The 14,348-nt window shown below is 34.6% G+C and overlaps 1 protein-coding gene across 1 annotated transcript in view; it reads right to left on the bottom strand.

Annotated features, from left to right (window-relative positions):
* Window positions 1-11,285, bottom strand: part of KLHL4 (kelch like family member 4) — a 211,112-nt gene extending 199,827 nt beyond the window's left edge. The window contains 3 exon segments of the mRNA XM_081792634.1: window positions 10,873-11,020; window positions 11,023-11,237; window positions 11,239-11,285. Of these exon segments, the coding sequence (XP_081648760.1) occupies window positions 10,873-11,020; window positions 11,023-11,237; window positions 11,239-11,285 (410 nt within the window).
* Between the last annotated feature and the right edge of the window lie 3,063 nt (window positions 11,286-14,348).

A 14,348-nucleotide genomic window follows, 5' to 3' on the forward strand; every position in this document is an offset into this window, starting at 1 on the left:
TCAACAATAGCCAAATTATGGAAAGAGCCTAAATGTCCATCAACCGATGAATGGATAAAGAAGATGTGGTGTATATATACAGTGGAATACTAATTGGCAATGAGGAAGATGGAAATCTGGCCATTTGCAGCAACGTGGATGGAACTGTAGGCTATTATGCTAAGTGAAATAAGCCAGCCAGAAAAAGACAATACCGTATGTTTTCACTTGTATGTGATTCTGGAGAAACTTAACCAAAGACCATGGGGGAGGGGAAGGGGGAAAAAAAACAAAAAGTTACGGAGAGGGAGAGAGGCAAACCATAAGAGACTCTTAAGGACTGAGAACAAACTAAGGGTAGATGGGGGGTCAGGGAGAGGGGAAAGTGGGTGATGGGTTGGAGGAGGGCACTATTTGCGATGAGCACTGGGTGTTGTATGGAAAATAATTTGTCAATAAATTATGTTAAAACAAAATGATGTGAGTGGTATCCAGTTGTATCCAGGGGATAAGATAAACTTAGGGTCCTCCCACTCTGCCATCTTCTCCTACCTCCCCCACTCTGATAGTTTTAAGAAACATGATCACTGGTTTTGCTCTCTTCCAGTGTCAATATATTGATTTGGAAAATGCCATGTTATTTTACTGTGTTTCAGAGTAAAACATTACATAATGCTTTTTCTTTTAAATATCAGTAATACCTGTTTCATCCTAAAACAGCAGATAAAACAAAACTACTTGATTTTAATTTTCTCTCTTTTAGTTACTTTTCCTTAGGTAGTTCTTTTTAAGTCTTTTTTTAATTTTCTTTTTTCTCTTTTAAACCTTATATATTGGCTACCAGGGCTGTGATTTTTTCATTCTTTTTTTAATTTTATATACATATATGTGTATACACACACATGCGCATATATATATGTTTATATATTATATATATTTGTAATATATATATTTATAATATATATATTTATATATATTTATAATATATATTTATATATATTTATAATATATATTTATATATATTTATAATATATATTTATATATGTTTATGTTTATATATATATATGTATATATATATATATATATAAGTTTCATAGGTAACATACAGTGCAATATTGGTTTCAGGAGTAAAATTAAGTGATTCATCACTTACATACAATACTCAGTGCTGGTCACAACAAGTGCCCTCCATAATACCCATCACTCATCTAGCCCATCTCCCACCCATTTCCTTCCATCAACCTTCTGTTTTATCTCTATTGTTAAGAGTCTCTTGTGGTTTGTTTCCCTCTCTCCCCTTCCCTATATTCCCATATGTTCATATGTTCTGTTTCTTAAATTCCACATATGAGTGAAACCATATGGTATTTGTCTTTTTCTGACTGACTTATTTCGCTTAGCATAATACATTCTGGTTCCAACCACATTGTTGCAAAGGGCAAGATTTCATTCTTTTCAATAGCTCTGTAATATTCATTATATATATGTCACATATTCTTTATCCATTTATTAGCTGGTGGACATTTGGTCTGTTTCCATAGTCTAGCAATTGTTGATAATGCTGCTATAAACATTGGGGTGTATGTATCCTTTAACAAATAGTAATTACAGTCCATATCATCAGGATAGGGCCAGAAATTGCATACAGGTTTTAGATATTCTCATAATGTTAGCTTCCTTTCCTAGAATTGCCTTTAGACTGTTTATTATGTTGTTGCCAATGTATAGGAAAAAGCCTACTTCTTTTGATTTAATATCCTTTAATCAGTTGACAAAGAACAAATTAAAGAAAACAAACAACAAAATCTTACAACTACATAATCTTCTATTATTGACTTATGGAATCTACATACTAAGATAGCACTTGCTAAAATATTGTTTTACAGAAAAATTGTGATAGTCTATAAATTGTATAGTCTCCATAAAGCCCACGCCCAGTTTCCATTGTTATTAATAACTTATATTAGTATGGCAATTTTGTTACAATTTATTAACCAATAGTGGCACATTATTATTAACTTAAGTCCATTTTTTTACCCAGATTTCCTCAGTTTTTAACTAAGGTCTGTTTTCTCTTCCACATCCCATTTATTTTTCATGTCTTCTTAGGGTCCTCTCAACTGTGACAGTTTCTCAGATTTCCTTTTTTGATGATATTAGTAGTTTGAAAATTATAGACCAGGTGCTTTTTAAATATTCCTCTATTAGAATTTGTATGATGTTTTTCTCATGATTAGCTGGAGAGGTTATGGGTTTTGTGGGAGGAGAGGACAGAAGTGCCATTCTCATCACATCATACCAAGTGTACACACTGTCAAAATTACTAAGCACTTTTGATGTTAAACTTGCTTACCTGGCTCAGGTAGTATTTGTCAGGTTTCTTCCTTGTAAAATTACCACACCCCTGCAGTGGTTCTATACTGTATCACTTTTAAGAAAGAAGTCAATATGTACTGCCCACACTTAAAACACAGTAGTCACCTCTATCTCCTTGAGGGCAGAGTATGTACATAAATAATATGGAATTTTTCTGCATAATACATTTGTCTTTTATTTATGGATTTATGTATTTATTTATTTATGGACTTACGAATATTTTTTTAAATTTTGGTTTATAATCAAATATAATTTTATTTTTTTGCTAACATTGTTCTAGCTTTGGCCATTGGGAACTTTTATAGTTGGCGCCTATGTCCTTTGACATGACATAGCCCCATCATTATTTTTTGAGAACTTTCTTCTTTTATGGCACTAAAAATGTTCCAGGTACATTTTATAGAACATTATATTTCAATCTGAGTGTTTTTATTATTAAGGATCTAGTGTTCCCCACTCCTCTACCTTGATTTGTTTTTCATATTATTCAAATATAAGAATTTTACACTAATATATATATAGCATTGGAAGCAATTTTTACTTACAAACTCATAGGAAAGTCATCAACAAGATTGCTATTAAGGAGATGTTTTACAAAAATCAGAAAGAATACATAGAAGTTTAAAAGATAAACTTTAAATTAAAATAGTAAGTGTCTGAACATTTAGACAATGTGGCACAGGTTGATATACTTAATATGTTGTTCTTGAAGCCACATATTAAATAATACCATACATGTTGAATCTTTCATTTCTATTTCCAAATGCAGAAATGAAATAGTTGCCTTTCTTTTTTTTAATTTTTTTTAATGTTTATTTATTTTTGAGACAGAGAGAGACAGAGCATGAACAGGGGAGGGTCAGATAGAGAGGGAGACACAGAATCCGAAGCAGGCTCCAGGCTCCGAGCTGTCAGCACAGAGCCGGATGTGGGGCTTGAACTCATGGACCACGAGATCATGATCTGAGCCGAAGTCCGACGCTCAACCGACTGAGCCACCCAGACGCCCTGAAATAGTTGCCTTTCAAATGTCAGAAATAACAACTATAGACATGCTTAATTATGGTATTTAAAGGAACATGGAACTAACGTATTGTTAGATCCTTACACTGAAAGGAGTCCCAATTTTTCCAAATATTAAATACATTTTAGTTAATGTTAACTTAAATATATATACAATATCACACTGCTAGAAATGAAACATGAGGACCATGGAATGAGGCTGCAAGTAACAAAGATTTAAATCAAGATTTAAAATCAGATATTCCATCTATAAAATGGTTTGGAATCATTTCATTAATTTTAAATTATTTTTTAAAATACTCTAAATTTAATAAAGCAATTGAAAATTTGTATAATCTTATACCATACATTCTAAACCATATGCCAAGGGATTTAACCATAAACTTTCTATAAACTACAAATTATAGTTTGTTCCTTATTTTTTCCTTTGAAGTAACAGTTTCTACTGAACAATGCAGTGTAAAAGAGTTTCCTAAGTGAAATAAATTAGATCAAGGAAGACAAATACCATGTGATTTCACTCATAAGTGGAATCTAAAAACAAGTTAAAAAACAAAAATAAGAATATTTGCCATATAAGAAGCACGATTATAACAGACTGTTAAAATATTTGTTTTGATTTTTAGAATGCTAGGGATGAAATAAAGGAAAGAAAGAACACTGAGCAACATAGTTATAATGAAGCAAAGATGTAGAGTTAGTAGACAACTAGAACAAAAAATGATAATGACAAGCATACTGGTATGTACATACTTAACAGTGTGCGATCATGATACAGTGCTGTTCCTAAATGAAGTAGTAAATTACAACTCAATTACATAGGAATGTTTTTGGGCTTTAAAATGATCAAGCCAAGATATTAATATAACTATTTTTTTTCTTTCTCCAAATTTTTATTTAAATTCTAGTTAACTTATAGTGTAATATTAGATTCAGGTATACAACTTAGTGATTCATAACTTACATATAACTTTAATACTTTGCTTTTAATATCTGTTTTAGGAATAATTGTATGTTATTCATTTATGCTCCAATTTAATAATTTAGTTCATTCTCTTAATTTTCTGCAATATTTGTAGAAAGCAGGATGACTTAGATACCCTTACTTTGCCCAGAAAGTCACAGCCCATCTTGTAGTAGTGTGATAATTTTCCACACGGACTGCCATGTTTGTTTGTTTACCACAAGAGGGAATGTGAGGCTGTTGCCAATATCTCAGGAACCTTTCCTCCTGTGTCCCCAGTCTTGTTGAAGAGAAGCGTTAGAGAATCAAGACATAAGTTCCTTCTCAAACTCTCCTTAAGACCTAATACAGAATAGCTAATATGACATTAATAATCCATCATATTTTAATTAATAATTTCCTAACACCTTTTCTTTTGTTAAAAATATCCTTGGCACATCTATAAAACCACTCTATTTAATTTAAGAAAATATTAACTTTCTACTGTAACCAAAGAAAATTTAACAGAACATTTCTTTAGAACATGAAACATATCAGAAATAAAATAAAAAAGAAATTTATATATATATAAAACATTCTTTGGTGAAAATTTATATTTGACATTTTATCCAGCATGTTTCTATCAACTAATTTATTGTAAAAGTGTTCTCATGTTGGAATATCAATTTAGGAATCTTTAAAAAATTTTATCAGGCGGTAACAGAGGATAATTTAAATTTCTCTACCACAGAGTCAAATGCATTTAATATTAATCTCAAATTTCAGCAGTTCTTAAAATTGTAATTCATGGTGAAAAGAGATCAAATGAAAATATGCTGAATGGGGGAAGGGCCAACATGTTGGAGAAGTAAGAGGATCCAAAGTTCTCTCGTCTCACAAACAAAGCAGAGTTGAAGCTAATGGACTTTGAAATCTGAGAGTATGGGAGGAAGAGATTGTATCTTCCAGGGACACACTGGGACAACGTGACAAGGCATAGAGCTACTTCAACAAACAAGTCAACCCACACCAACTGGATGGGTCAAAATATCACAACGAGTAGGGAGATGAAGTAACCAAAGTCACAACAACAGAGCTCAAGTAACAATCTCCACAAAACACATCTTGCAAGGCCAGGCCCTGGACAGTGTATGACCCCTTTTAATATAAAAATTCTCGCAGGTGCAGGATACATAACAAGCTTTTAAAACCCATTAGGGACAGAAAATGAGTCAAAATGATGAAACAGAAGAATTCTCCTCACAAGAAATTCCAAGAAAAAATGACAGCTAAAGAAATGATCAAAACAGATTTAAACAATAAAAATGAACAAGAATATAGAGTAATAGTCGTAAGATTAATTACTGGGCTTGAAAAAAGCATAGAACAGCAGAGAATCTATTGCTGCAAAGATCAAGGAACTAAAAAATGCTCATAATGAATTTAAAAAATGCTGTCAATGAGGTGCAAGATAAACTAAAGGTGGGACAGCCAGAATTGAAGAGGTAGAGGTGAGAATAGGTGAAATAGAAGATAAAATTATGAAAAAAAGATGAAACTGAGAAAACGACAGATTAAAAAAAAATCTGGATCACAAGCAGAGAATTAGAGAACTAAGTGACTCAATGAAACAGAACAATATATGTATCATAGGCATTCCAGAAGAAGAAGAAAGAGACAAAGGGGCTAAAGGTGTGATTGAACATATGATAGCTGAGAACTTCCCTAACCTGGGAAAAGAAACAGACATTCAAATCCAGAAGGCACAGAGAACTCCCTTGCGACATAACTTGAATTGATCTTCAGCATGACAAAGCATAGTGAAACTGGCAAAATACAGAGATAAAGAGAGAATTCTGAAAGCAGCTGGGGATAAATCAGTCTTTACCTACAAGGGTAGATACATAAAGGTAGTAGAGGACCTATCTACTGAAACTTAGCTGGCCAGAAAGGAATGGCAGGAAATTTTCAATGTGTAGATTAGGAAAATTCTGCAGCCAAGAATCCTTTATTCAAAAAGCCTGTCATCCAGAATACAAGGAGAGCAAAAAGTTTCCCCGCCAAAACAAACAAACAAACAAACAAACAAACAAAAAAACCTGAAGGAATTCATCACCACTAAACCAGCCCTATAGGAGATCCTAAGGGGGACTCTGTGAGTGAATATTGCAAAGACCACAACACACCAGAAACTTCACTGCAAGCATGAAACCTACAGATAACACAATGACTCTAAACTCATATCATTCAATAATAACACTGAATGTAAATGGAATAAGTACTCCAATCAAAAGACATAAGGTATCAGAATGGATTAAAAAAACATGACTCATGTATTTTCTGTCTACAAGAGACACATTTTAGACCTGAAGACACCTTCAGATTGAAAGTGAGGGGATCGAGAACCATCTATCATGCTACTGGAAGTCAAAAGAAAGCTGGAGTAGCATACTTATATCAGACAAACTAGTTTTAAAGTAAAGGCTGTAACAAGGGATGAATAAGGGCATTATATCACAATTAGAGGGTCTATCTATCAAGAAGACTGAACAATTATAAATGTTTATTCACCGATTTCTGAAGCACCCAAATATCTAAAACAATTAATCACAAACATAAGCAACCTTATTGGTAACAATGTAGTAATTGCAGGGGACTTTAATACTCCACTTACAACAATGGACACACCATCCAGACAGAAAAACAATAAATAAACAATGACCCTTAATGATACACTGGACCATATTGACTTGAGAGATATATTTAGAACTCTGCATCCCAAAGCAACAGAATATACATTCTTCTTCAGTGCACATACAGCATTCTCCAAGATAGATCACATACTGGGTTACAAAACAGCCCTCAAAAAATATAAAAGAATTGAGATCGTACCATGCACACTTTCAATCACAATGCTATGAAACTTGGAATCAACCACAAAAAAAGTTTGAAAAACATCCAAATGCATGGAGGATAAAGAATATCCAACTAAAGAATGAATGGGTCGACCAGGAATTAAAGAAGAAGAATATATATATATATATATATATATATGAAAATGAAAACACGACAGTCCAAACCCTTTGGGATGAAGCAAATGTAGTCCTATGAGGAAAATACACAGCAATCCAGACCTATCTCAAAAAACAAGAAAACTCCCAAATATAAAATCTAATAGCACACCTAAGGAACTAGAAGCAGAACAACAAAGAAACCCCAAATCCAGCAGAAGAAAAGAAATAATAAATATCAGAGCAGAAATAAACTATATAGAATCCAAACAAAACAAAAAAAAAAAAAAAAGAAAAGGAAAGGAACGGAAAGGAAAGGAAACAAACAGTAGAACAGATCAATGAAACTAAGAGTTGGTTTTTTGAAAAAAATAAACAAAATTGATAAACCCCTAGCCAGACTTCTCAAAAAGAAAAGAGGACCCAAATAGATAAAATCACAAAAAAAAATGGAATTATCACAACCAATCCCACAGAAATACAAGTAATTATCAGAAAATACTATGAAAAATTATATGCCAACAAACAGGACAACCTGGAAGAAATGGACAAATTCCTAGACACCCATACATTATCAAAACTCAAACGGAAAGAAATAGAAATTTTGAACAGACCCATAACCAGAGAGGAAATGGAATCAGTTCCCGAAGAGCCAAAGTAATATTGAAGAAGAAAACCAAAGTGGAAGGCATCACAATCCCAGACTTTAGCCTCTACTACAAAGCTGTAATCATCAAGAGAGTGCGGTATTGGCACAAAAACAGACACATAGACCAATGGAATAGAATTGAGAACCCAGAATTGGACCCACAAATGTATGGCCATGTAATCTATGACAAAGCAGGAAAGAATATCCAATGGAAAAAAAAAGACAGTCTCTTTAGCAAATGGTGCAGGTAGAACTGGACAGCAACAGGCAGAAGGATGAAACTAGACCACCTTCTTACACCATACCCAAAAATAAACTCAAAATGGATGAGAGACCTAAATGTGAGACAAGAAACCATCAAAACCCTAGAGGGAAAGCAGGCAACAACTTCTTTGACCTTAGCTGGAGCAATATCTTACTCATCACATATCCAAACGCAAGGGAATTAAAAGCAAAAATGAATTATTGGGACCTTATGAAGATAAAAAGCTTCTGCTGCAAAGGAAACAATCAACAAAACTAAAAGGCAACCAACAGAATGGGAGAAGATATTTGCAAATGAAATATGGGAATAAGGGCTACCATCTAAAATCTATAAAGAATTTACCAACCTCAACACCCAGAATACAAATAATCCATTGAAGAAATGGGCAGAAGACATGAATAGACACTTTTCCAAAGAAGACATCCAGATGGCCAACAGACACATGAAAAGATGCTCAACATCACTCCTCATCAGGGAAATACAAATCAAAGCCACACTCAGATACCACGTCACACCAGTCAGAATGGCTAAAATGTACAAATCAGGAAACTACAGATGCTGGCAAGGATGTGGAGAAACAGGAGCCCTCTTGCCCTGTTGGTGGGAATGCAAACTGGTGCAGCCATTCTGGAAAACAGTGTGGAGGTTCCTCAAAAAATTAAAAATAGTGCTACCCTATGACACAGCAATAGCGCTATTAGGAATTTACCCAAAGGATATAGGAGTGCTGATGCATAGGAGCACATGTACCCCAACGTTTATGCAGTGCTTTCAACAATAGCCACATTATGGAAAGAGCCTAAATGTCCATCAACTGATGAATAAAGAAGATGTGCCTTATATACTCAATGGAATACTACTTGGCAATTAGAAAGAATGAAATCATGCCATTTGCAGCAATGTGGATGGAACTGAAAGGTATTATGTTGAGTGAAATAAGTCAGAGAAAGACAGATATCATGTTTTCACTCATATGTGGATTGAGAAACTGAACAGAAGATCATGGGGGAAGGAAAGGGGAAATAATAGAAACAGAGATGGAGGGTGGCAAACCACAAGAGACTATTAAATACAGAGAACAAACTAAGGGTTGATGGGGTGTGGGGGAGAGGGAAATGGGCGATGTGTATTGAGCAGGGCACTCGTTGGAATGAGCACTGGGTGTGGTAGGTAAGCCAACTTGATAATAAATCATATTCATAAAAATGTGCTGAATCTAAAAGCATATATTACATATTATTTTAAAGTCCAATTAGTTGTACTAAATACAACCTGCTATCCCAGCAGTTATATAGCATTTTCTTGCATAATCACAAATTATTTAGGAAATTAATATATACACACTTTACTTCTTATAGTGTCTGTATCACAACCTAAAATTATTCTTAAAGTCATTTCACAAAATCTTTTGTATGTTTATATTTCACTAAGAAGATTGATTTTCTATAAAGGCATTATTTTTCACAGTTGTCACTTGTCATAATGTTATATTGTTTTTTCTACTGATATTACATAAGGAAGGAAGGAATTGTCAGGCAGTTTTATGGAAAGAAAAACATATCTAGAAGCAAATTTGCTGGTCCTTATCTTCTATAGTTTTGTAGAGACATAGTACATCAAATAAACAAAGATTATTTCTGAACAATAAGCATAGCTTCATGTTGAAATGTTACATAATTTAAAATATATAAAAATGCTTATTTTCTTATGGTTCTTTTTCACTTTAATTACATTGCCAAGATTATCAGTTGTGTCTACAATATATGGGGAAATAAAATCTGATAGTGTAAAAGAAAAAAAAGTAAAAATCTACTAGGTTAAGTTATATTGGACAAGATTAGCATACAGAACACAGTTTTCTCTTTTTCAAACAGTTAGTGGACACAAAAATGAAGACATAATCAAATATTTTATGAACTATACTTAAGCTATACTTTATTATCACTTCTTATTTCATTTTAATATCCTCAAATAGCTGAAGTGTTCCATTTCGAACTCTACGATTTCACTGATATAAGGACCATTTCATTACTTGCTTTATGTCAAATATTTTCATGATTATAAACTACCTATGAAACAAATACAACTTCAAATAAATTTCAAATGCCAAAGGAAGCTGTTCTGTACTCTCATATAAAGATAATGTATTTATTTAGTGTAAATACAGCAACTATGTACTATAGAACAGATAAGAATGTACTGAGCACTTAGAGCTTTTATTTTGTCAAAATTGGCCTACCTCACAAAGTCAGAGTTGCTAGTCATGTAACTCATTATACTTGCATAGAGAATCACAAGTATGTGAACCTCCAAGCCACAGAAGATATTTACAAAAAGTTAGTAATTATAATAAAAACCTCTTAGCCCTAAAACAGAAATCTTAACAGAATTGGAATGGAATCAGAAAAGTAAACTCACCACCCTAAAACATATTTCCCTTTAATTATCAAAACTTATGAATTATTACTCTTTTCCTTTATAGATTTAGAGGTAGGGGGTTCTTGTAAACGTTCATTGGCTGCATACAAATTCAGAGATAATTATAGCACTTTTATTTAAACACTAAATAAGAGTTGAAGAGTTAACCTATTCTGTGGCTTTCAATTATGCAATTGAAAATTCCTACCTCACTGTAGAATCTTCTGTATTATCAGCAGCAGTCATCTCCAAATCTTTAAGTGTTTCTCAGGCTTCTTTAAACAAATTCCCTTCTGGAAGTGCCATAGGAGTAGCTTCATTTGCTCGAAAATGTTCTATCAGGTTTTGTGAGGCCAATTCTGAAAGGCTCTTTGATGGTCAGGGGCTAGTCCTGGCACTGATGTTAGTATGTTGGGATGGAAAGGATTGTTCCTTTTTTCCAGTCTATTTCTGTCCTGAGAGTGGTTGTTCAATGTGCCCTGAACCGGGGTCCCTCTAAGCTCATATCCTTCCTGCTGAAGGCAGTTTCCAGTGTTGGAGGATCCTTGAGAAGGATGACTAAACCACCTCCAGCCTTAGGATCTGTTTCACATCAAATTCTTTTTTGCCAAACACTGACATTGTTGCTGGAGGAAAGACAAAAGCCTTCTCTCACAGAAAGGAAATGGAGCCTTTGTTATCTCCTGTTTCCCTGCCTCTTCTGTAGAACTAACAAAAGCACAAGTGCTGAGAGCAGTCTTTCTTGCTTCCCTCCCTTCCCCCATTGCCTGTGGTGGTGTCCTGTGAATACTTCTAGCTTTCTAACTGAAGCAGAAAACTTCAGCTAACAGTAGGTGGGAAGTCACACTGACAGGATGATGAGATCAGATCTTAAAGTAGTAAAACAGCTTAGCACAGGAAAGCAGCTACCCCAACACACTGCAGCTGCTGGATTTGCATGCTCACAGCCCTCCCACCTCGATTTGCAAATCTAACCCAGCTTCTTCTTCCTTACCTGAATTATATTAGCTGTGGCTTAAACCTAGGCAAGTGAGCAAAAGCAGTATTTAAACTCACTTCCTTATATATTCCCTCTACTCACCCCTGCCAGATTCATTCCCCATTAGTGCACTTCTGAAAGCGCACTATTTTGTCCTACAAGAATTTGTACCAAGGGATTTATTATGATCTTTTTTTTAGGTACTCATGGAAATTTTAATGGTACCTCATTAAGGAAGAACATCTTGTCATCAGTCCTCTCATGCAGGTTTGTAGTTACTTTTACATAATATCTAAAAATATGAATGTTTTTACATTAATATTTACTTAAAAACCTGAATAGTTTCAGAAACATGAGACAGTGTTGGTTACCCATGACTAAAAGCACACACACCCCACTACAGAATGTGTTTTTTAATTTAAATTTTAGTTAGGTAACATACAGTGCAATATTGTTTTCAGAAGTAGAATTTGAAAGGGCGGGCCTATGCCGGCCGACTCCATCTTGTTCTGTGTCCTTCACCTTGACCACACCTCCTCCCCTTGAGTAACCCCCCCTTACCTGCCTAACAGGACTTGGACCCTTCCCCAGGACCCTTCCCCAGCCAATCGGCTGAGGCCATAGCCATTACCTCACCAACTGCCCCTAGGCCCCAATAAAACCTTTGTCCTTTTGAAACTCGCTCTCTTTCCCTGGTATCTCACCGCTGCATCCGTGCAGGTAGGGGATTGAGCTCGAGCTAGCTCGAATAAAGGCTCTTTGCTTTTGCATCGGACTCGGCTCCCTAGTGGTCTTTGGGGATCACGAATTCTGGGCATAACAGAATTCAGCGATTTATCACTTACATACAACATCAAGTGCTCATCACAAGTGCCCACCTTAATACCCATCACCCATCTAGCCCATCTCCCACTCATCTCCCTCCATCAACCCTCAGTTTGTTCTCTATCATTAAGAGTCCTATGGTTTGTTCCTCTCTCTTCACTAGAGGATGTATTAACAGTAATTTAAGTCCACATCTTAAGGAAAAGAGCAGTAGTTTCCTAAGCTAGTTAAGTTAGAAGAGGTGCCTCTCTCAGTGACCAAAAATTGAAAACGAATAGTCCATTCTGGCCCCATGCCTGTATAAACACCTCCTTATCATGCTCTTTACTTTCACAGGGAGTATTCAAGGTCTTTTTGTTGTTGTTGTTGTTTAAAAAGTCTTTTTGAGAGGATAAAAAAGGGCATGTTTTGAATCAACTCTGAATTGCCATATAATTCAGTAATAACCGTGTACAAAGTACTTTAAATCAGAATCACTACATGGTACAAAGGCAAGTGTTTCTATAACAATCATGTATCAGAAATGCTTTCACCAATACCATTTTGAAATTTAGTTTGAATTTTATCCAGCTTCCATGTAATGTACAGGTGATAAGGGGAAATTATACCAGTTTATTCTTAGAAAGAATATCCCAATTGTAAGGTTTAGGTTTTAGTTCTGGCTTTATGGTAATGAGCTGTATAACCTTGAAAAGTAACTTCTAATCACAGTTTCTTCATACATAATATGGAAAAGTGAAGACATTTTTAAGTTTCTACTTGCAGTGGATTTTAAAATCTTGTAAACAATGAATATCTTTTCCAAAGTTTTGGTATGTATTTTGTCTACAGTTTTCTATAAATCTAATTTTTCCTCTCTGTTTTTGTATGTGTAATGGTAAATTTGTGTCAACTTGGCTGAGCAACAGGGTGTCCACGTATTTGGTTAAGCATAATTTTGGCTGTTTCTGGATAAGTTTAACATTTAAGTTGACATACTTAGTAAATTGTCTTCTTTAATGTGGGTGGGCTTTATGCAATCAGTTTAAGGTCAAAAACAGAATGTCACACTTCCCTGAGTAAGAAGGAATTTTCTTGCCTGTCTTCAAGCTGGGACATCATTTTTTTTTCCCCCTGACTTCAGATTCAGACTGAACTATTGGCTATTCTGGGTCTCAAGCCTGCCAGCCATTAGATAGAAACTATACCATTGGATCTTCTGGGTCTCCAACTTGCTGATCCATATCTTGGAACATGTCTGCCTCTATAATCATATGATCCAATTCCTTATAATAAACCAATGTCTCTCTGTAGATAGATGACAGATACAGAGAAAACACACACATACACATACACACACACACACACACACACACACACATCTTATTGGCTCAGTTTCTTTGGAGAATGCTGACTGATATAATAAGTTTGTTCCAGCACTAAGAAATAAATATACATGAATAGTTGACTTTTATGCAACTTACAAACAGATTACTCTTCATTTCCAACTTCTCAATCTATTTTCCAACAGGCATTTTAAGTCTCAATGTTAGCTTTTATCATCTCTCCTTCATGAATGTGTTGTCTCTTGCTGGTACTTAGCATATAAATACTTGAAGAGAATCTCAGAAAGTTTTCCTGAGAAGCCCCAGGCAAAATCAATGAATTCTGGAAACTAATTATGCATTACCTTTATGTTATCTGGATAAGTAAACATTCTAAGTAAACTTATTGGAATCAAGATCTCTGTTATAAGCAAAGCATAATCAACAAACATAGGATACTCTTCTGAAGTGCCAGGTTCTGGTTAACAGGGGACACTGCACTGGAGGGAATTACAGAACCTCTTCTTCAGAAAGTCACTGCTTTCAAGAGCAGAAGACACAGCTGACTTTCTTAAC

The sequence above is a fragment of the Panthera onca genome, chromosome X (assembly GCF_046562875.1).
Source record: "Panthera onca isolate mPanOnc1 chromosome X, mPanOnc1 haplotype 2, whole genome shotgun sequence".
In the NCBI taxonomy this organism is placed as follows: domain Eukaryota; kingdom Metazoa; phylum Chordata; class Mammalia; order Carnivora; family Felidae; genus Panthera; species Panthera onca.